Source organism: Myotis davidii, unplaced genomic scaffold, assembly GCF_000327345.1.
Source record: "Myotis davidii unplaced genomic scaffold, ASM32734v1 scaffold379, whole genome shotgun sequence".
NCBI lineage: Eukaryota > Metazoa > Chordata > Mammalia > Chiroptera > Vespertilionidae > Myotis > Myotis davidii.
In genome coordinates, this window is record NW_006290553.1 from 2025684 (window position 1) to 2049914 (window position 24231).

General features: G+C 43.4%; 1 protein-coding gene across 2 annotated transcripts in view; it reads left to right on the forward strand.

Annotated features, from left to right (window-relative positions):
- ABHD10 (abhydrolase domain containing 10) overlaps positions 1–11524 on the forward strand; it is a 40239-nt gene extending 28715 nt beyond the window's left edge. For both annotated transcript variants that reach the window (XR_435665.2, XM_006763606.2), the window contains 2 exons: positions 9504–9606; positions 11055–11524. Coding sequence is in view for 1 of the 2 variants with exons in the window: in XM_006763606.2 (XP_006763669.1) it covers positions 9504–9606; positions 11055–11196 (245 nt within the window). In the remaining variant the exon portion in view is untranslated. The remainder of the gene's footprint in view (positions 1–9503; positions 9607–11054) is intronic.
- Positions 11525–24231: the final 12707 nt, after the last annotated feature.

Genomic DNA, 24231 nt, shown 5'->3' on the forward strand with positions numbered 1-24231 from the left:
GTGTGTGTGTGTGTGTGTGTGTGTGTGTGGTGGTGTGTTCTGACTCACCAGCAGTGGGACTCAGATAAAGCCACCTGGTGCAATTTTGTCATTCAGTCTCAGAAATAAATAGCACCTCAACTGTTTATTCAACTAGGAGCTTGGTGACTATACCTTCCAGATACGTATTCTCTCAGAGAGTCTGATAAATGATTTCTTCTTTCACATTTGTGAATTGACTTAAGAAACCTTAAGAAGCATAAAAATCATATCACATTTCAGGACATATATAACAATCCACCATTATTAGGGGGAATGAGGGGAATGGAGACACTGCCAGAGAATTTGGGACCTATGGTCAGAGTGCTGTGTCCCCATGAGACCAAATGTAGATGCCCACTCATTCAACTGTTCACACTAGACCTGCCTGGGCACAGGGAGATGCAGACCAATCCCAGCAGGGTTTCCAGGTTGACTCTGCTCTGTCCTGCTCATTGTCACTGGCTGTCATCAGCGACCCAACCAGTAGGATGCTCATGGCATCGACCAAATGGTTCTGCTGGCAGTGAGAATGGGGTAACTTTCCTGTGATCAATAGATGATGAGATTTTAAGGGATAGTCAGATGATGGTTGAAATATATTTCTAGCAGAACATTATTCTTCTAAACAACTTATAAAGAAACTGTTGCCTCCTTAATCCTCTCACCCTCCTCTATGTTAGGCAGAGAGCTGGCATTTCCTGTTTCACTCACAGATGGGTAGTTAAAATCCTAAGATGCCTGTCAGTTTTCCTTGTGTTTGCCATTACTTGGAAAATTGGGTAGCCAGACATTCAGGCCCGGCCATTGACTTCATGGGCATGAGCCTCCAGATCCCTGTGGAATGCCACAGTTGATACTTTCTTTTTAGATCAAAACTATGATGAGTTTCCCCAGCTAATGAAGATAGCTACTGCTTATTGATATTTTTTCCCATGCACTAGGCAAGGTTCAAGTACTTTACTACATACTGCCAATCAATTCTCCTACAGCTCTATGAAGTAAAAGTTATTAATTTGCCCATTTCATAAATGACAAAACTGGAGCTTGCCCATGATTGCATGTGTTCATCATTTGGCTGGCTGGTAATTAGCAGAGCTCAGGACTCAAACTCAATCTTTCTGATGCCAAACAATAAGACCTTAACTAGTCTGCCATGCCACGCCTCGGCCAGTAGGCTGTTGCCTTCACCTAATCTGTGAGTGAGCTGTTGAATCATAATGATGATGGATGAGGCTGAAAAGGAGGAGGCTGAGTCAGAGCTGTGTGGGACAAAAGGCTAGAGCCCCTGCACTAACTAGGTGTTTGTGTAAATGGAAGGGGCCCCATGAGCTCCCCCCACCCAGTACAGGAAATGTAGGAGGATGAAGAACCTGGAAGGTGTGTGAGAGGTGTGTCTCCCTAGGGTGCTTTCCTGACTTTCCATTACTGAGGATGCTTTGCTCACCTTTCCCCCTTTTCCAAAGACTCTACAGATGAACTTTTGCACCCAGGAGGTGCTGACAGTGATGGGGCAGCGAGAGCAGGTATTGATCAAAACTATGATGAGTTTTGATGCCAGCTCTCTGCCTAACACCACCTCCCTAGCCCTGTGTGTTAGACACCTCTTAGGGAAGAGGGAGGTTGAGAGGCATGAGATAGGGTAGTGGACAGGTTAATGCTCCTAGAAAAAGCAAATAAGGCAGACACTGAGAGGTGTCAACCCCAGGCAGAAGAAGGATGGAGCTTTCAAAGAATTAAGGGAGGAAACCCACTCCCGAGGTGCTGTGGCTGGCCTGCTACAGGTAAAGTCATGCAGGAGAGCTGGCCACAGGAAAGCAGTGTGTAGGAGTGTTCAGATGGCCTCTAGAGTCCCCAGGGTGTGGTGGCCCTCTCCATGGAGGGGTAACTGAGAACTGAATTTCAGGAGACTCATTCTAAACCTTAGAGGAGATACTTGACATCCCCCAAGATCACTGTCTGAAGCTCAGGCCAGAGCTGGTTTCTATGCAATGGAGCAAGAGGTGGGAAGGTGGGTTGCTCTTTGAGCAGATAAAGTGGGAGGGGCAGTGGCCCTAGAAAACCCAGCAGTGAGCCCACAGATTGCACATGGACTGAGCAACTGAGGCTGGGTCCTTTCTGTAAGAGCTAGTTGTCATTCTTGAGTTTGGGGATGAATATGCAGGCCTTAGAGGGATGCTGTGAGGCACAGTCAGTGTGTCTATGTGTGTATGAGCGTGTACGTGTTTGTATACAGAGCTATTGGACCAGCCATTTGCTTAGCTTAGTGCCACATTCCCCCTGCTATTCTACATCCTGGCTGTGGTTTTCGGTTTACACACATTCACTCCTGATTCTGCCCACGTGGCCCTGGCTCTTGCAGGTCCAGGCTTCCTTGCCTGAGTCTGTCTCTTCCTCCTCTGCATGCATGTTATGCTCCACACCTCTCAGTTCCCCTTCCCCTCTGCTCGGCATCTCTCCAAGGAGGGCTCATCCTGCCCATAGCTGCCCAGTGACTCTGCTGCTATTATGTTGCAGACATATAGAGCCTGGAGCCCAGGCTTGCCAAATGCCTTCTACTTAGGCTTTAGTTATCTAGACAGGTAGAGGCTCCAGATGTACCCACTATCCTGAAAACCCTTTTAGATACAACGTGAAATGGTTGGAATGGAATGGGGACACCAGAATGAAAGGTTCTGGACTTCAAAAAGGAACCCAGGGCTGAATGGTCCAGAAAACAACCCATTCACAGGGATGTTATAGACAAAACTAGTAAAGTTCCCCGGGAGGGAGCTGGCGATGCCAAAGGAGGAAGGACACTTAGAGCATGGGAGGGGACTGGGCAAGTCTCTCTTCAATGAGAAGCTGAGTGCCTGGTTGGTGACTTTCAGATAGGGCCACTGGAAAGGGTAGGGGTAGGGCAGGGGTGGGGCTGACTCAGCTGTCTGTGCTCAGAGGAGAGTGAACTGGAGGTTAGATTTCAGCATTTTCAGAGGGAAAGGGGGAAGGAGCGAAAGGGATGAGCAAGAAAAGTGTGTGTGTGTGTGTGTGTGTGTGTGTGTGTGTAAAAGAAAGAGAACATGTGAGAGTTAGTGAGTCAGACAGACCCAAAGAACACACCCTGGAAGGTAGTTCAGTGAGTCAGAAATTAGACTGTGGTTCAAAGCTCTGCTCCATCACGTATCAATTAACTTTTCTAAGCCTCTATTTCCTCAGCTTAATGTAAATGGGAATAATCATTTCTATTTCACAGGGTTGACATGGGGAGTAAGTGAGATAATGCGTGAGCAGTGCTTAGCATAGTGCCTGGCAATAACAGAGCATAATAAATGTAAAAATTACTGGTGTGATTGGCCTGGCCTTTTTTTTTTTTTTTAAGACTAATACAAAATGAGAGCAGAGGAGCAAGGCTGGACAGGCACAAATTTTGTCTTGTAACAAATGGATTCCGTTAATGGCTTCACACAGAAGCTGGTAGGGTTACCCGGATGACCTTTGCCCTCATTTGTCTGCCATTCCTCAGTAGGGCGAGGCGGGCTTTACGCTTTTTCCCACCTCCTGGCCATTACCCTCCTTTTTTAAAAAAATATTTTTATTGATTTTAAAGAGGAAGGAGAGAGAGATAGAAACATCAATGATGAGAGAGAATCATTGAGTGGCTGCCTCCTGCACGTCCCCTAATGGCGATCTAGCCAGCAACCCGGGGATGTGCCCTTGACCGGAATCGAACACAGGACCCTTCAGTCCACAGGCCGATGTTCTATCCACTGAGCCAAACAGTTAGGGCCTGGCCATGATCCTTTTGATGTCTTTCCCCAATTTCAGACCCAGAAGATGTCAGCACAGTGGAAAGAGCATGACTCTGGGAGCCAGGTAGATGGGCTGAAACCCTTTAAATACATCCTAGTTGTGTGACCTTGTTTAAACTGCTTAGCTTCTCAGAACCTCAGTTTCCTTCTCTATAAACAGGTCTAGTGCCTTCCTCAGAGGGTTAGGATTAAATGTGTAAAATGCCTAGCACAATGCTGGCTTCTTTCCCCTACTCAGAGTCCCTTGACGACTAACCTTTGCATAACTATGTGGTGAACATTACACATGTAGAAATCTAGAATGTCAGAGCAGGCAAGACTCAAAGATCAGTTAAATCTGATTACTCTTCTCAGTGATTTTACTGACGATGAACCAGACACATGGGTTTTTCATGCCTCCCTATTCCCCCTCCTGGATGGCTAGCAGTTAGTTAGGGGGGAGGTGGGTTTTACATCCGGGGATGGAGTGCCTGGAAAGTCCAAATATATTCTCTGAGGAGGTGTCACTGCATGTGTCATTCCTCAACAGCAGAGCAAAGAGACATTTCCCCCAATTTGAGAGATATTTTGGGATACTGTGAGGTGCCTGTAGTGACTTGAGGCATCACAGATGCCTCCTGCTTGAAGCTTCCTTTTCTTACAAGTGCTGCTCCCAATTGTGTTTGGCTGTTGTTTTCTCTAGCAGAGGTTCTCAAACTCCAGCGTGCATCAGAATCATCTTGTTAAAACAGATTGCTGGGCCCAGCCCAGAGTTTCTGAACTATTATGTGTGGGGTAGGGCCTAGGAATTTGCATCTCTTACCAATTCATAGATGACTCTGCTTCTGCTGGTCTGGGAACCACTGCCCTAGAGAGTTTCTCCGGGGAGACAAGCAACAAAAATTAATTAAATTCACAGCGCCAGCCCTGCCTCCCCTCTGATGTTTCTCCATTGACTATAGCAAGCTTTCCTCCACCTTGAAAGGAGAATTGGGGCCTATGCCTAAGTTACTACTCAGGGAAATAAGAAATGACTCCTTCCACCGATTGCTTTCTCTCTAAGTCCCAGAAAGATGAAAAAAGTCAGTAATCCAGGAGTAGCAAAGGATGAGTCAAAACTGATGTAATATGGAAGATGCTTTGGAGCAGAATTTTGACCATAACACTGAGTTTTAGTATTGAAAGTAGGATGTCCAACACAACTTTCTCCACCAACATGACATTTCTCTGGCCATTTCTTTTTCTTTTTACTGTTCTTTTTATATTTTTCTTTTCAGAGACATGCATAAGCTATCATGAAAGTAATAAAAAAAAATCTTTGTTCTAGTATCTTTAGGGTAATGGACCTCGAACTTTTTGGGCATTAAGAATCCCTGAGGTTGGGCCAGGGTGGGGCCTTACAATGCAGAACCTTGGCCCCGCTCCCCAGAGATTACCATTCGGTAGTTTGGACTAGAAGAAAGACCACACTTAGATAAACACTGTTTTGTGATAATGCAGTAAACAGGGAACACTCTCGCATCAAGTGGAAGTGGCAGTCGCTATCTGAAACTCTCAGAAAAGTTTTGTTGGTGAGACAGGGAAGCTACTGGGCCACCATCTTTTGTTACAACTTCAAGTTCTAATTAGCTTCCCCTGTGATAAGGGGCTAGAGGTAGCCTGGTTAAAACTCCGAACTGTTAGTATACACTTGGCCACTCCGCTTTCATATGTCTCTACCCTTCTTTGTCCAGTGGTGTCATTCTTTTTATTTTTGTTAATTCTCACCCGAGAATATTTTTTCCCAGTGATTTTTTTTTTTTTTTTTTAGAGAGAGTGAGAGGGAGGGGAGCGGAAAGAGAGGAAGAAAGAGAAACATTGATGTGAGAGACCAAGGCTGGGAAATGAACCTGGGACCCTTTGGTGCTCGGGCCAGTGCTCTATTCATTGAGCCACACTGGCCAGAGCAGAGGTCTCATTTTTAGATCACCATTAGGATTCAGTCTCATTTCTGCTCTCCAGCATCTAGAAAATTCCCAGTACTTAGTTGGTACTATTCTTCCCCACCCCCACCTCACCCTCTCCCCTTGGGAGAATAGCCCTTGAGCAGTGGTTTTCAAACGATCTTGCCACAGTATCTAGGGCAGTGGTTCTCAACCTTCTGGCCCTTTAAATACAGTTCCTCATGTTGTGACCCAACCATAAAATTATTTTCGTTGCTATTTCATAACTGTAATGTTGCTACTGTTATGATTCGTAATGTAAATATCTGATATGCAGGATGGTCTTCGGGGACCCCTGTGAAAGGGCCAATCGACTGCCAAAGGGGTCACGACCCACAGCTTGAGAACCGCTGATCGAGGGGTAGCTTTCAGGGATCAAAGAGATTCCAAGCTCCCAGGCCTCTGAGCTGACTCACAGCTTGGAGCAGAGCCCTTCTAATTATTGATTTTACTATTTGGCATTGAAGAAGATATCTCTGAAGGGAGGAGTTATTGCTTAACAAATATTACTTAGTATTTACCACATGCCAGACATTTTGGTTTTTTAAGAAATTAAAAACCAAAGAACTGGAGCTTGCCTATCCAATCTGGAGGCATTGGAATTGCCTCAGGAGATTGTCCCAGAATTTGCATTTTTAAGATTCGCAGGTAATTGTAATGATCACTCTCATTTGGGAGCCACCAGGTGAAACCTGAGTTCCTCAAACTTGCCTCACGGAGTTTATTAAAAATATAAACTGCTAAGCCCCACCCAAGGCCTGTTGAATCAGTCTCCCCAGGGAATGACCTCAAAATTCATATTTTTAAAGAGACCCCTGCACCGTCCCATAAGTCATCCAAGAAGCTCTTGCCCTGAAGCAGGCTGTGTTCTCGGCAGATGCTGCACTTGGTGGTGACACAGCAGTTTAGCTTTCCTTGCTTTCTACCTGGCACACTTCACAGATACTGCTTCATCTCAGTGCTCCTTTAGACATTTAAACGTTTGACCCCAGTGACAGGGATCAGTCTCCACAACGGCCCCTTTCCACCCACAGCCCTCGATCTGGGTTTCGGAGCTGGTCAGGGAAGTGCAGCCTGAGTGCTGGAAATCTTCCCAGGAACATCTACCAGAAACGGAACCACACATGACAAGAAACAGGTTAGACACCAGCTAGTTACAGACACAGATTTCTGTTCATGGCGTTGTTTAGAATCTGGACAATAATAGACTTGAACTGCCTTTTCTTGCTTCAATCTTCTTTGAGTTGAGACCTGGAGAAATGATTTCAGACAAAAACACTCCAGGACTTACCGCCATTCGCGGCTGGTGCCTTTGATTTTGTGGGGTCCAGGAACTGTGGCCAGTTTCCTCCTCCCAGTGCGTTCGCTCTGGACTGGCACTGAAGCAGCCACTGCCAGACCTTCGGCTCATCCCTGGTCACCGAGGCAGCTGCCTAAGCCGCCTCAGCCGCCTGCGATGGGGACCCATGTCAAGTGGCTTAGTGGACGGTTTGTGTGCTTTATTTTCAGAAACCAGAGCTAAAGCCAGGCCCTGGTTTACTTGGTGGGTGAATCAAGTTAGTGAATATCTCCAGATTCATTTCTCTATCAATACATTGGGAGGAGTAACACCAATTCTATGGGGTCAATGTCACGTACGGTGAAGTGTTTGGCCTATAATTTACATCAAATCTTTTGTCTTGGAACCTCTATTAAGGAAAACCTTTCTATGTTGTTCCTATCTAATGCCTCCTTCCCTAGCTTCTTTTGCCCCAATCGTGTAGTTGCTTCCTTTTCCATTCTCTGGGATGAAGGTGGAGTGGTCTTTATAGTTCTAGATATCTTCCTTTTACCCCCAACGTAGTTCCCTCCATCCTTTCTGGGTTCATGTACTATATACTTTAGCCAGCTACACGAAGGAGGCTTGGGTCTACGGTAAACAGAACTTGCTTCTGCACCCATGGCTCCAGGAGAGTGTCTGTGACTGAGTTGCTGGCTGTCAAGCTCCTCAAATTCCCAGAACCTGGACATACCAACCATCGGAAACATCCCTAGTGCACTCATTGTACAGAGTGGAGATGCATGATCCACCCTAACCTTCCTAAGCCTCCCTGTGCTTAATCATTTCTCTAGGTTCTCTTTAATGACTCACTACTTCCCAGAGTGGTTCTTCAGAGCAGCATCACTGCGGTTCTATTTTTTTTTAAATTTCCAGTATCCTGTTATTCAGTGACAATTACAGAAACGTTTTTCATCTGCAGAAGAGAAAAATCATGCTAATAACCACATCTGTCTTTCCTCTTTCTTAATTCTCAGTGTTCCTTGTGCTCTCTTCCTTCCTCTGCTGCCCAGCTTCTCCATTCTCCACCATCCCAGCTGTCCCTTGGGTCTTGGGGACTCTACATTAAGAGCGTTTTATCCCTGTATCCATTAACCAGTCCCACAAGGCCTCAGGATCCAGGAAACCGCCCCTGGTTAATGGGACGGAGGAGAGAGGCGAGGAGAGAAGGATCTGCTGTCTCTCTCATCTTTGAATAAATGGACATCCTGAACTGGACTTCCTCTGTAGGCCTTAATTGCTTATTTTATTAGAGTTGTACTCCATTCTCACTTCCCGTCTGCCTTTCCCCCAGAACCCTGTATTTCCCCGTGACTGCGGCAGCGGCTGGGCTGGAGAGCCGACAGATGGCTCACTCAGCCTGAAGGGAGCCTTTTAATCTTTGTCTTTTGACTTCCCCCACTCCCCAGCAGGCTGAATGCTGCCTTCCTTTCTAACCCAGTGCTTTAGCTTTTGCATTCCAAACTGGTTCGTATGGACCTTGGATCTGGTTCTAAATTGCAGGGCTAATCACACAGCAGCATCTTTCTCAGTCCAGGACATGTTAGTCAACTGGAAGGGAGGAAGGGAGAAAAGATGGGAGGAGCAGGCTGACCTGGAGGGCCTAATTGCCTTCTCCGTGGGTTAGGGGTCCCTGGCCATCCCAGCTAACAGTGCTTCCCCTCCCATCTCTCTCTCTCTCTCTCTCTCTCTCTCTCTCTCTCTCTCTCTCTCTCTCTCTCTCGCCTACCACTTATTTATTGTCTCCATTAACTTCTTCAAGCAGCACAAAATAAAGGGTCTGTCATCTGTGTCACTTGAGTGCTTCTGTGTTGATTTGTTTTTCCTCATTTGCCAGGCCTCCAGCCCAAACAGCCATGTGAATACTCAATTTGATGCACATGGGTGATTTTAGATCCTTTTAACCCAGATAAAGTGAAAGAGAGAAGCCACCTGGGGTTTGGTGCAGTTAATCCATCCAACCGGTTTCTTTCCAGTCTCCTTTTCTCTTTCCCGTCCTGAGGAAAATCCTCTTCCGTAATCCACCACAGTCTGCCCACAGGACTTCTTCGCACCAGAGCCAGGACCCACCCAGCCCAGGGCCTCTGCTCAGAGCGGGGATATACCTAGATCTGAGCTGCTAAGTGTTTGGAGTGTCTGTTTCATACAGCAACTCTGAACGGGTTAGAAACCGGCATCTCTGGTATGCCTCATATAGAACCGAATGAGCCCATGATTTGTTTGTTTGTTTGTTTCTTTCTGAGAGGTTGGGCTCTGCTTGTCTGCAGGCCACTTTGAGAAGTATTTCCTATCCCTGTCCCCTGAAAGTGATTGCCTGCAGCCCCTTATCAGAACTCCCTTCCCGAAGGCCCAGCCCCCTCTTTCCAGATTCCTTGGCCCTGACACATGCTTGGCTTGAATCTCTTCGTTGGTTTCCAGGGAAGGACATGGCAGCTGTGCAGAGGACCCTGATGGCTCTAGGCAGTGTGGCAGTCACCAAGGATGACGGCTGCTACCGGGGAGAGCCATCCTGGTTTCACAGGTAAAAGCCTTTCTCGGGAGCAGAGGTTGACTTGAACGAAAGGGAGCATCTGAAGCCTTGTAGTTCCCGGAGGCTATTTCAACACAAAGTCCCTAGGGGCAAGCACTCCTGGCCCCACAACTGAGTCCCCCAGAGCAAGGGAAGATGCTGATGTTCAGGGCATCATGCCCCCGGGGCAGAAATGGTCAGGCCTTTGCTACCATTGCTTCCAGGTTCTGTTCCTTCTGAGACTGAGCAGGACTAAATTGCTTTTGTCAGAGGTGGCTTGATGTCTGAACTTGGTTTTATTATGACCCAAGTAGCCCTGAATCAAAGTAATATCTATTTCTCTCTCTCTCTCTCTCTCTCTCTCTCTCTCTCTCTCTCTCTCTCCATATCTATCTATCTATCTATCTATCTATCTATCTATCTATCTATCTATCTATCTACTAAATGAAGGGAAAATATATTTGCCTGAGACAGTGGTTAATACTTGTTGTCCTGGTGTATTTATTAATAGCACTCTCAGAAGTGGCCTGGTCTGAATTGAATAATAACTATACAGTCATGTCAGTAAAGGGCCTTTTCCTGAGGAGTTTTGTTTTGTTGTTTTTTTTCAGGAGTTGGGGGTAGTAAGAGAGCTGAAACTCAACCCAATAATTCAGTGGGAGATGAAGAGAAAAGAACATGTTGTACCAGTTAACTGACTCTTCATTTCCCTAACCCCCCTTTTCTTCTTTTTGATGGTTAAAAAAAGGTGCAAGTCTGTGTTATTTCAAAAGAACTTGGTCTAAAAAATCACCTAGATATTGGCCAGTTGAAATTCTGGTTTCAGTCCTAGTTTTATTAATGACCTGCCATGGTCTCTATGGCCCCCACAGCCAAAATTAGTTACTATCTGGCCCTTTGCTGAAGTTTGCTGACTTCTTATCTAGAGTAAGAAATTTCCCCTTTATAACTTCTTGGTCTTTCAGCTCTAAAATGGAACTTTAACCCTTGGCCTTTACAGGGAAGGGTGGACTGGGATTAATGACATGCTTTGTAAGAAGAGCTGGTTTTAATTTTCACAAGGGTTTGAAGTAACTGTGAGAAAGACAGTGACAGAAAAGTTATCCAAGAGTGAAGTCCCCAGAGAGGTAGCTACTGATCTTGACTGGAAATTCTAGGAAAACATCTGGGCTTCCAAGGAGTAAGAGCTCATGTATTACGGCAGGGCTTGCGTGTGGTAGAACCATTGCTCAGGGTAGGGCCATAGCTCAGGGTAAAACTATAGCTTAGGATAGAACCATAGCTCAGGGAAGGGTCATAGTCCAGGGTAGGGCCATAGTTCATGGCCAGACTGTAGCCTAGGATAGGGCCTGCTCTTCTATCTGGTGACCGCCCCCACCAAAGCCTGTCTACCTACCTATCTTGGGAAGGGTTTGAAAACCGTCAGAATGACATTATTCCATCTCCTTCCCTCTGCCCAGGAAAGCCCAGCAGAATCGGAGAGGATTTTCAGAGGAGCAGCTTCGCCAAGGACAGAATGTGATAGGCCTGCAGATGGGCAGCAACAAGGGCGCCTCCCAGGCGGGCATGACGGGGTACGGGATGCCCAGGCAGATCCTGTGAGACGCTGCATCCGTCCCCAGTGGAGAGGACGGATGTTCCACACCACGGGTCTCTGTGACAAAGAAATAGTTAGTCACCTTCTGACCTTTCTCAAAGCCTCCTGTCCCTGGTTTTTGCAAGTGCTGCATTTCTGCTGAGAACCCGCGTTGCCTACTGCTGCCACCTCCTGTTCATTTAGAACTATGCAAGGACTCCGCTTCCTCCCCCTCAGCTCCTTCTTTGCCCCCAAGTCTCCGTTTGTCTGATTATTTATTTATTTATTTCCCCAAATTTTCCCTTCTCCAGTTACAGAACACACCAAATAAACAAATTAGTCTTATGTCTTAAAGTGTAATGTTCATTTTTTTTTTTGCCTTAGGGACTTTGCAGGTAGGACTGATTCCTATTTCACTCAAGTGGACACTAGGATAGGATTAAGCTGTAGCTGTAACTGTGGAAATAGAGCTTAGCTTTGAGGAAGCTCTTATAAGGTTGTAATGTTTATCTTTGAAATTGCAGTAGACAATTGAGAGTTTTGCCTACTCTGAGAGCCCAATGTCATGAGTTAAAGAATAAGGTCGTTGACCCCCACATATTTTTTGAGTACCTACCTTGTTCTTATTATTCTAGACCAGGGGTGGGCAAACTATTTTACTCAAGGGCCACAATGGGTTCTTAAACTGGACCGGAGGGCTGGAACAAAAGCATGGATGGAGTGTTTGTGTGAACTAATATAAATTCAAAGTAAACATCATTACATAAAAGGGTACGGTCTTTTTTTTTTTTTTTTTTTTTTTTAGTTTTATTCATTTCAAACGGCCGGATCCAGCCCGCGGGCCGTAGTTTGCCCACAGCTGTTCTAGACTCTGTGGGGAATGAGCAAGCCAAAACCCCAGTTCTCATGGTACTCTGTAGATGCCCAGGAAGTGTCTGACGGGTGGGTGGTTTTATCAAACGAATGGGTGATGAGCAGCTGAAGGAGTGAGCAGTTTTCACTTCTCTAGCAATAATCTTTTCCCTGCAGGCCAGGCCCTGGGTCTGATGATGACATCTATACAGTTTTTTCATCAGCCGGGAGTGATAGGCAATGCAAATTGCTTGTTTCTAGTTATAGGGCCTAAGCCCCTAAACTACTGCCTAAGGCTGAGATCTAGCATGGATGGGATAGGATTTAAAGATTCTCTCCTCCACAGAAAAATTAAGAAGGCAAATTAGTCTGGGGACCACCAATTCATCTCATTTTTGCTACCAGTAGAAATGAGATGGCGAGGTCGGGGGGCGGCGGGAGGAAGTAAAGCAATGCATTTAAGAAAATAAGTAAGGTCTTTTATCCACACACTGAATTGTTAATAAATTAAAAAAAGGTAAAAATAAAAAATAAATGAAATTATAAACATTACCAAACTCTGTTTAGGTGGTGGTTTTTCAGACTGAGTTCTTTGCAGTTCTAAGCTTCCATGGAGATTTCTATGGGATCCACATGGCAGGGGAGGGCAGAGCTGCTGAGGAGGCAAGATCCTGGGTCCTCAGTCCTTCTTCAATCAGACACCACTGATCTTACCTATTTTATACACTAAGACTCAGCAGAAGATTTTTAACAGATTTTCTGCTAATTCTCTCTTAGTGACTTGTCCTAAGACATTACTAACTAATGTCTTAATGTAGCATTCTTTTTTCATTTATTTATTCAAAACTGTCCTATCCTGGTCATCAGCAAAAGCCATCTATGTGCTGAAGATATGAAAATGAATAGAAAACCATCCCTGCCAATCAGTCAGTCAGCAGAGTTTATGAGTCCTTAATATAGGGTGGCCCCCAAAAATGTATACACACTAACAGCCGGTAACTCAATTGATGTTTCTTTCTTTTCAGATTTAATCCATTGAAATTAATAATTATTCAAAATGTGTATACATTTTTTGGGGGGACACCCTGTATATTTAAGGAATTGTGTTAGGTACTAGGACAGTGATGGCAAACCTATGACACGCGTGTCAGAGGTGACATGCGAACTCATTTTTTTGGTTGATTTTTCTTTGTTAAATCGCATTTAAATATATAAAATAAATATCAAAATATAAATCTTTGTTTTACTATGGTTGCAAGTATCAAAAAAATTTCTATATGTGACACGGCACCAGAGTTAAGTTAGGGTTTTTCAAAATGCTGGCACACCGAGCTCAAAAGGTTCGCCATTCCTGCACTAGGAGATACAAAGAAATGCGGACATGGCTCTTAATTGAATGAATTTGTAGTTTATTTGAGTGAACAGAATGTAACCTACCATTCCTTGTATCTTTAGTTGCTTATTTAAGTGTAGGGGCCAACAGAGAGCAGAGTTCACCTGGATCCTCTGAAGGAAGTTCTCTGGCCTGGGATAGCTGGGAATGCTTGGTAGACGAGACCATTGCTAGACGAATGCTTGCTTAGGAACTTCTGCTTTGTGCCATCCTGGGAATGCATTGTGGGCTTCTACCACTTGTCCCAATAGACTGGAAACAATGAAGAAGAGGCTTGGATTTTAAGACAGCTGCTTCCTGGGTGGACTTGAGCAAGGGCTGTAGTGATTGGAACAATAAATACCTATCTCCCATGCTGGGGAGTCTTGTCCCATCTTGGACCTCTAAGGAGCAGGGTTGAAAGTCAGGACCTTAAGGTCATGAAATTTGTTTGTTTACAAGTTACATTTTAAAAGGCCAAATTTCATCAGCTTAGTTAGAGCTCGCCTTGATGTGAAAGGTACAAGTTATTCCATGGGATGGTTGCAGGTCTCAGCTTCACACATCTATCGCCTCAACCCAAGAGCCAAGGTCAAGGCTCCTGCTGATCACAGGGACAAAAGGGTTTGCTAATGGCCAGTGTCATCTGCAGTGTGAATGCATGTTCCGTTCTTTGGTTCTCGAATATGTCAAAGACAGAAGATCATTTAAGAAAATGTGACTCCAGTCAGAGCAGGTCAGAGTTCTCTAACTTTCCATATCACCCTTCCCCCCAAACACTGGGACTAAAGCTGGGCCTTGTGTCAATGGAAACACAAAGCTCACTGTTTTAAAAGGGGTCTTATTTTTTATTTCCAGGCATGCTGCCATTTCAGGCATTTACAGAAAACCCTAATGACATCATGCATAGATGGTAGCACTGCTGTTGATAGTAAATGTAATTGCCAAAGCTGCTCCTTTTACCAGTCATTGAAATTGAAATAATCCTGTGGACTATGAATCTTTCACAGTGATGATAACTGTCAAGCACAAAGGTAAAATTTTAAATTACGATAGCATTATTGGCAGAAGAGAGCACGTCATTCTGGCAAGTTGTTTTGCGTGCTTAGTTCCCTTGGACGTTTTGAAGGCTAAATTTCCTCACTTAAATAGGCCACGGTCAGCATCTTGAATGATGTGGATTCAAGGCCATCTTTCACATGGCCTTGGCCTTGGTAATGTCCTCAGTTGTGCAGATAATGAATAAGCTTAAGGCCACTATATCCCCTGAGTAAGATAAGATTCTCTGCTCCCAAGCATTGTTTAAGAACCACTTCATCATTGACATGGACAATGAACAGCGTGATGATTGCTCTGGTGAGGGAGAGGGGGTGGTGGAGGAGGAAGAGGGTATCGGGGGATAAGTGGTGAAGGGAAAAAGAAAACTACATTACATGGTAGGTGCCAGTCCTTGATAATTTATTTACCCATTTCAACTTCATAAAATAATTTAATGGTTGAATACATCCAGAGCAAAGTCCTTAAAATAAACACACACACACACACACACACACACACACACACACACACAGACCAACCTTTTTCTTCTCTTAAATTATAGATCTACTTAGCATGCTATGTATTCTTTTTAATTACAAGCAGAGGTGATTGAGAGAGAATGAAGGCTGCACAGTCATTATTCAAACCCTGTGAGTCAGGGACACCACTGGGCCTTTAGAACTGGCGTGGGGGCCACTAGCAGCATTCTTCTAGGCATCTGGCACTTAGCTTTTCTCTGTGTGATATTGACATGCTGTAAATTACAGAAATGGCAATTTTCACATCAAAACAGTCCTTCTTTGCCATCATGTGCACGCAGAAAACAATAGAAAGGGAACAGAATCTTTTTTTAACATTTATACTTTCTGCAATACATGATTAAGTCAAAATTGCCTTGATTTGCCAGTGACTGCTATGACATAATCCATACTAGATGAGCATCTGAAACCACACTCCTTGGAAGCACGCAGTGACTCAGATGTTGGCTTGTAGCTATGTTATTATCTTGCTACTGCTTTGTTAATAACATGGGTTTTTATGTTTAGCGTGCTTAATTTATTAACTATCATTCTAGCTCTAAGGTAGTTGTGCATTGGGTGGGCTTGGTAGCTTTTTCTTTTATATTTCAAAACAGATTCCGCCCACCCCACCCCCCGCCCCGCCCATAAAATATTGTAAAATATTCAGGCAATTTGGGGAACACGAAAGACCCTTTATGATCCTACTGCCCACAGTTTGGTGCCTATGATTGTAGAATCCTACAATGCATGTGTAGAAAGTTTACATCTCTATTATCCCTTGGCCATAACCTAGGTTCTCTTTGCTACCACCTGTCCACCACTGAAGCTTCTTAGAAAGAGGAAGAGCAGTTTATCCCAGGAGGATGTGACCCACAGGGATGCCTCAACAAAGTGAAAAGAGGAAGCTGGTCCTTTCTACCTAAAAAGCACTTCTACATGAAAAAGACTGATTTCCCCCTTGAAAATTCATTGAATGGATGCATCATGTTTCATTTGATTAATCCTTTATTGTTGAATTTTAGAGTTTTCCAAATTTCACCATTAAAATTAATGCTCTGAAACATTCTTGTACATATATCTTTACAATATTTTTCTTAGGAAAATTTCTGAGGCTAAATATACAGTTTTGAATAATAGTCTCAAATTACCATCCACAGCACCAGTTTACAGTCTTACCTGCAAAGTTGAAGTGTGACCATTTCTCTACACTCACATCAATTTAAAACTATGTTTGTGAATATTTTGAAGGACATCATCTGCATAGTAGAGTGCTGGTGGAACTTGGTGTTCTTCCTGGGCAGCTGCAAAGGAATTTTATGATTGCTGGGTTCTTGCCCAAAATCTTAGAATTTTTCATTTCTGCCAAAGAGCACACTAAATCCATGAACTGTTCATGCTTGTTAGTGACTCTGCAACACACACAGGATTGGTGAACAAAAGGGTCAACTGGTAAAAATCATATCACAAAATATGGGACCAAAACATAAATTATTAGTTCCAGAATTTAACTTGGATGTCTTAGACAAGACAACTACAGCAAAATGTGGTTAATTGATTTGCCACTCAGCTAAATAAAAAATTTGATGTAGCTATGAGCTTATTATATATTTTTGAAATAAATATGTCAACTTTTATGGATCTAAGCTAAGAATGTCAAGCTATTTTGAAGGGCAAAGATAAATCTCACTATGGTTCAAATGAATTTAGGGTAAATATTACCCTACTGACCTTTATTTTAATGAAACACACATAATGGCCTTTTATTGGCTAAAGTGAAAGATCCATTCTGGTTCCACATTCTTGGGTTAATAGTTTTTTGGGAGAGCATTGCATCAGTCTTAAGATAGGATGAGCTTGGCTCACATAGATTACAAAATGAGACACGCTGCCTGAGAAGAAATCTTGCTTCAGAACAATTAAAGGGAAAAATAATGACCTAAGAGAATTTCACTTGCAAGATAAGCACCTACTAAGTATCAAGTGCTATATACATCTTCTCTAACGCTTATAACAATCCTGAAAAGTATTTATGAAGATTTCCAGATGAGGAAAGTGAGGGTTAAAGAATTGCCCAAGTTTGCACAGTTAGTAAGAGGGAGTTTGAACTCTAAACATTATGATTCCAAAGTTTTATGAATTCCACTATGCAACACTGTGTTGTAGACCCTAAACTCAGTATTAGGCTCTTGGGGATCCCCAGGGGAAGAAGGGGTCCCTGCCCTCAAGGAGCACTTAATCTTTCCCCAGCAGAAGCTCACAGGAAAGAGTTGTCTGAAATTCAGGACAAGCACAGACAGGAATGATTTTCTGGATGCAGCTCAAATGTGTTTGTTTAATTCCTTTCTGAGTTCAGAGCACCCTGTGCATGTAGGTAGCAATACTTAAGGTAGCTTGTTTTACTTTGAATTCCTGACCTGAATTATTCCTGCAAAACCATGTCAGTGTTGTGCTAAACTTTCTTTTTATTTGGAATTCTTTAATTGGGTCCAGCATCTGGATAAAATGAGAGAGGCACTCTCCTTGAGCACGAAATTTAATTTTGAGAAGCAAAGCAATCTGCAATACTCTCTTCTGTAAAAGTAATAAGGATGGATAAGCCAGGTCTTTAGCAGTGCTGTATTCATTAATTCATAGAAATTAGTAGATGCTATTAATTGGTACTTAATTAGTACATTAGCCAAAATTTACTGAGCACTTGCTATATGCCAGGCCCCATGCTGCCCTCAGGGGTTTGGTAAGGAAGAAATTCCCTCAGCTGATGTGGACTTATCATAAGAGAAGTCAGGAACCAGAGCCCCTACCTGTGCAGTCCTGCCTCATGGCTCCAGATTACTGTGAAGAACAATGACCCTTGCAGTCTGATACCAGCCCAGTGGGCAGATTCTATCCTTTGCTAGGTAGCTGAGACACCACTGCATTTTATCAGTGAGGCTGAAGGGCCTGAATCTTGAGAAAGGGGATTTGACAGCTGTGGGTAACTGTGAGTTGGTGCTATCAAGGACTTCTAGTGACATTCAACTTGTGAAAGAAGTGCAAAAGTACCATTTAAGATAAAACTCTTTCCAGCCCACTGGAACAAATTGATGCACTGAAGGATCACTTAAGAGACATCCGCTCATATATCCTTCATGCTTGACAAGAAAGTGAGACGATGGCAGCAAACACCCTCAGTAAGCCAGATGCACTTAGCTTGTTGGGGAAAGGCAATAAGATTCCACTGGAGGTCCCTGCATCCTGGCAGTAGGCCCATGAGCCTTCCTAACCATGGTTTAGAATTCTCCAATGAGATCAATAACAACATGACAACCAGGAGACCTGGCAAATAAACACCCATCTCAGATACCCTAAGATTTTGGGGAAGCTTTGATCAAAGAGAGGTGCTGGTAGGAATGAATAATAAATAAATTAGTTGCTAATGCTACATAAATCACACAGAGATCGTATGTATTGCCTGGGACAAAACCTGAACCTACAGTTGGTTTGTAATTGAAAACAACAACAACACACACACAGGAAAATTAAAACCCTGCTTCATTACCATATAACTTCCCTCAAGTAGGGGAGGAAATGTTAGAGATCTAAACAACTCTTGAGAGAAAGGGTCTAATTTAATTCTGAGATAGTTTTTTTTTTTCTTCTGGGGGCAGGGAGGGGCTAGAGAAGGGCAGAATTTTTGCTTTTATTTGGATGTTAGCTGTATTCCCAAACGTTTCACCTTTAACAGAAATGACCAATATTGAGGCATTTCTTTTTTTAAATATGTTTTTATTAATTGTGTAGAAAGAGAAGAAGGGAAAGGGAGAGAGAGAAAAAAATCAATGATGAAAGAGAAGCATTGATCAGCTGCCTCCTGCATGCTTGAAACCTGGGCATGTGACCTGACTGGGAATCAAACCAGTGCCTCTTGGTTCATGGGTCAGTGTTCAACCAGCCAGGCTACTGAGGCATTTCTCCTTTGCCATTTGTAAATTACATCAGGGCCACTGGGATCTCTAATTGGGACTGAGTTGGGATAATGAGCAAATAGTTGAATGGGATTTATTTCAGTTTCCAGAATATGCGCATAGCCTATGGGAAAGTTTGTATAACAAGGTGCTAAATTCCGAAGAAGCTTGGAGCATGGAGACGCATGACAGAAATGACATGGGTAGAGAAGCTAACTCTGCAGAGCAGGGCAAGACTGGACTCTGGTAAGAAGTGAGCTGCTCTCCAGGACCGTGTAAGCACTGGGATGCACATTTAAAATGACTCAATTGTTCCTATACCTTTGTTTTCTCCTCCTCTTGTTTTTATTTCTGCTTTTTCTTCATGCCTCCCTATGCCAAGTTCATTTGATTTATCTGTTTTTTTTTATTCTATCATTATTATTCTCATCCTCCATTATTCAGTCATTTCCCCAATCCTACCCTTTCCATCTGATTAATTTGATGTTCAGCTGGTTTTAAAAAGCATCCCTTTGTTATGCAGTGACCTTCACATAATTTCCAAAGTCACTGCTTTTTAGTACAGCAGATTCATTCCTTCATCAACATTGAGCTGACTCATCTCCTACAGTGAGCCAGATGCTTTGCAAACTCAATATGTTGCTAGTTTTCTGTGTGAGTGCTGGGCCTCTAGGGTTTCTTTGGTTAGGGATGTATTGTAGAATGTCTTCTGATCTAGTTCACCCAAGTGCCCCTTAGCTCAACCATATATTTATATTGAATTGTGCAGTCTTTTCAAGGCACCTACATAGAGGAAAGAGGTCTTTTTAATGTGTTCACTGAACCAGAAAGAAAAGAGGCATAAGCAATTACCCTCTTGTTTCCGCATTTACTGGTCTAGGGCAGGACAATCTCTGACCATTCGCGCTTGGTATTGACATGGCTGACCACAGTGATGTACTAATGTCTCCTCCTGGACTCAGTCATACTGTGCCATCCTCCCCGCTCCTCCCTATGAAGGGAAAAAGAGTCAGAAGAATATAGTCGGGTTTAGGATAACAGCTAGCCAATATGGTTAGAATGCCACCTGCAGCTGCCCCCGACTGACCAGGCTATGTAATTTCTGCAGTGCTCTTAGAAGCAAGTCTACTCTATTGAAAGAGACAATTCTCTAATAGTCTTTCCCACTCTTATAGACCTTGCAGGGTGCTATGGACTTAACTATATCCCCCAAAATATATGTTGATGTCCTAACTCCCACTACCTCAGAATATGACCTTAATTGGAAATAGGGTCATTGCAAATATACTTGGTTAAGATGAGGTCATACCAGAGTAGGGTGGGCCTTTAATCCAATCGGGCTGGTGTCCTCATAAGGAGAGAAAAGACAGGGACACATGAGGGGAGGATCCTCTGTACAACTGAAGAGAGGTAGAGACTGAAGTGTGATAGCTTAAAGCCAAGGAGCTCCAAGCAGCACCAGCTACCATCAGAAGCTAAGAAGAGGCAAGGCAGGATTCTTCCCTACTGATCTCACACATGGCCTTCTAGCCTCCAGAACTGTGAGCAATCAATTTCTGTCATTTTAAACCCCACACTTGTGGTACTTTGTTATGGCAGCCTCAGGACACGATGTGCTATGTATGCCGAGAATGTAATGTCCTCATGGCTATCTCAGCCATTTTTTCTGGGTATGTTTTCAGGGAGCAACTTAAAGGATGAGTGAATATCTCAGTCAATGGGCAGGCTTATTTATAGCTTGCTATAAAAATGGTAGATTCCCCAAGCTCAGCATTCCTTAGCCATGATATAAACTGCAACCATCTAAACCAAATTGTGTCACCCCTGTGGAACGTAAGGGAAATAGGGAACCAATGCAAACATGCACACTTATGCTGTTTGCTGAGCCACCAGTCTTGTGTCTTCTACCACCATCCATGTATCAGGCTAACTTATTAACTTAAAATAAGGTGGTGCCAGTCCCAGATGCAACCAATTCCTGAAGGGACTCTCACCCCCAGCCCCTCGAGGCTATTACATCAAAGAGGCTAGTACAGGAGGGACCTGATCTTCAAGGCTTTTGGAGATAGGCTATACACATGACAAAACTAAATAACCAAGGCAACATGAGGGATGTCCCAAAGTGGTATTTGATTAATTATTATGACATTTAACTCTCATGTACTGGTATATACAATAAAACTTTTAAGTAAAGGAGAGAGTGCTGCTGGCTGGGGTGGAAAAGCTTGCAGGAGAGCTGCAGATACGGTGGTGACAGTGTTAGGGGCACATGATTCCGAGGAGAGGGCTGCTAATATTGGCCTCCATGATTCTGTGGCATCTTGTTGACACCTCTTTGAGAGCACTTCTCACATAATATTGTCATCAGTAGTTTGCATGACTGCTTCCAACATTGAGAGCTTTTTTAAAGGTAGTGATATATTTAATTCATTTTAAAAATATTTGGCATCTTTTACATAGTAGGCATGCAATAAATGTTGAATAAATAGATGAATAACCATGGATGAATAAAGATCGAAAATGCATAATTTGAAAGAGCAAATTTAGTAGATATGACAGGAAGACAGAGGAAGGTAGCCTGGTGTCACACCGAGGAGGATCCTGAATGTCAGGTGAGGGGGACTGAGCAAAAGGAGGTTGGACTGTTATTTCAGGAAGATTTGGCCAGTGGTCATATGCACCTGTGAGAGATGAACCTAGAGGAGGATATTATAATAGTCCTGATCTAAAGGTTCTCTAAGAAGCCCTCCTATCATTTCATTTTTTCAAAAAGACCCATGGGATGTGACCCAGAGGATTAGAAGGATGCTCCCTGTGAGTCAGCAGGGAAAGGGAAGTCGTGATCACTGCCATGTCGTTTCATTGCAGGACACTGAGGGTGAGAGTGTTAAATGGCTGGCTGGCTTCCCTTGTGATTCCTGAGAACTCATTCCCCCTCTGCAGAAAGCTGGGTGGTGACTGGAGATCAGATGACACCTCTAGTGGCCATTTATCATAATAGAGAGAAGTGGGTCCTAAGTAGCAGAAGCAAGCTTTATCAGTTATGGAGAGCTGGCCTCTCCTCTGGTTAGACAAGGATGGAGGTGTCACCCCCACTGCCAACAGCCTTCTGTTCCAGGGGCTCAGAACCTTGCTCAGGTTGGATTGATGTCTTGGCCTTACCTCTGGGCCTTCGGATGCACTGGGCTTGCCTTTGGGACAGAAGGTTGAAATATTTAGAGTGTTTATGTGTTGAATTGATTTATCGGATAAGTGATGGACTCCCAGTGACCACTGCTGAATGCAATGGTGTAGTTCTCCTCCAGTGCAGGTCACTGCACACCATCTGCTTGGCTGGCCAGCACGTAGACACCTTCCCTGCTCCCCTCAGCACAGGAGCCTTTGTTCCTGGAAAAGGAATTAAAACCTCTTCACTGTCTTTCAAACCGTTTATGAAGGGAAGCACTGACCCACATCTGACTACTGTGACTGTCTTTGTCATATGTTTTGGGATTGAAGGAGCCCTGTGTCAGAATGTACATGTGAGAGAAAGCAACACGTAGATGGGTGCATGCTCACTTACCAAGACTTTATCTTGTACCTCAGCTTTTATTGCTGCTCAAAACCAGTGGCTTATCTGGAATATTTGACCCCTGGAGGTGATAATCCCCCGAGCCCCCCAGCACTTTATAAGACAAGTTTCGCCCTGGCCAGTGTGGCTCAGTTGATTGGAGCATCGACCATACACTGAAAGGTTGTGGGTTTGATTCCTAACCATGGCATATACCCAGTTGGAATACATATAGGAGGCAACTGATTGATGTTTTTCTCTCACATCGATGTTTTTCTCTCTCTCTCTTTCCCCTCCTCTCTTTCTCATCTAAAAGAATCAATGGAAAAAGTATTCTTTCAATTTTAAAGAAAAACTTTAAAAAATAAAAGTTTCAAACATATAATTGAAAGAATTCCATAGTGCAAATGCATATACCCACATCTAAAGTCTACCATTAACATTTGCTATACATGCTTTATTATATATTTGTCTATCTAGAGTCAATAATTTTTAATAACCCTTGTTCCTATACAATGAAAACATTTTTAGTAATAATTATAAAATAAATTATAATAATGGCTAGAAAAACACAGTAAACAATTTACTCAACTTTGCATAACTACATTAGTAAAAACAAATTAACAAAATAGATATTGCATACAAAATATTACATGTAAAAATGTCACACCATACATTACAGTTCAAGCTTTGTATACATCTACATGACATTTATTACTTATTTTAAAATGAGTAATAAAAATATGGTCATTTGAAGCTTACATATATTATTAAAACCTGGTTGTAATAGCAACAATTGTTTAAAACTTAAATCAGTCAGAGATTTTTTTTTCAGAGAGGAGTATTTTATTACTGGCATTATTTATAACTAGAGCCCCGATGCATGAAATTTGTGCAAGAGCAGGCCTTCCTTCCCCCAGCTGCAGGCACCAGCTTCCCTCTGGCACCCAGGACCTGGGCTTCCCTCGCAGCCCTGGCTTCTTCCAGAAGGTCGTCCGGAAGGACGTCCACTCTAATTAGCATATTATGCTTTTATTATTATAGATTGCTGGAAAATAGTGCTAATAATAAACAATAAAAAGCTTGTAGCAGGCAGGTTTTATGATTGCATTTATGTATTTATTTATTAATCTTCACCTGAGGATATTTCTTTTTATAGAGATTGGATGGGGGGGGGCAGAGAGAGAGAGAGAGAGAGAGAGAGAAACATCACATTGCCTGGTTATCTCCTGCACATGCCAGGGATTGAGCCTGCAACCGAGGTATGTGCCCTTGACCAGAATCAAAACCGAGCCCCTTCAGTCCACCGGCTGATGTTCTATGCACTGAGCCAAACAGGCTAAGGCTAGGATTGAGTTTAAATTTTGTACGTATAGTGCAGCCTCCTAGGATTTGCTGCCCCATCTTATTCTTGGTGATGTCAAACAAAACCAGCAAGACACTAGCGAGAGGCAGTAAAGACAGGTTTTACTCACTGCTCTTGCAATACAGGAGAGACTTCATGATAGGACAGAGCTCAATTTCAAATACAGTTAAGATAACCTTTGATTTATGACCAATAAACAGAATGAGGGGCCAGTGGATGGAAACCTACTAAGGGGAGATCTCGAGGGTAGGGGGATTCTCAATAAAGTCAGGCCAAGGATTTATACATCAACTTGGGGGATGAGGAACTTGATCAAATTGTTGTGCCCAGATTTCAAGGTTCCCAAGGGCCCACCAGGGAGCCAGCGAGTCCGATGCAAAAGCAAAGAGTCATTTATTTCAAACCTAGGTTTGGCTCC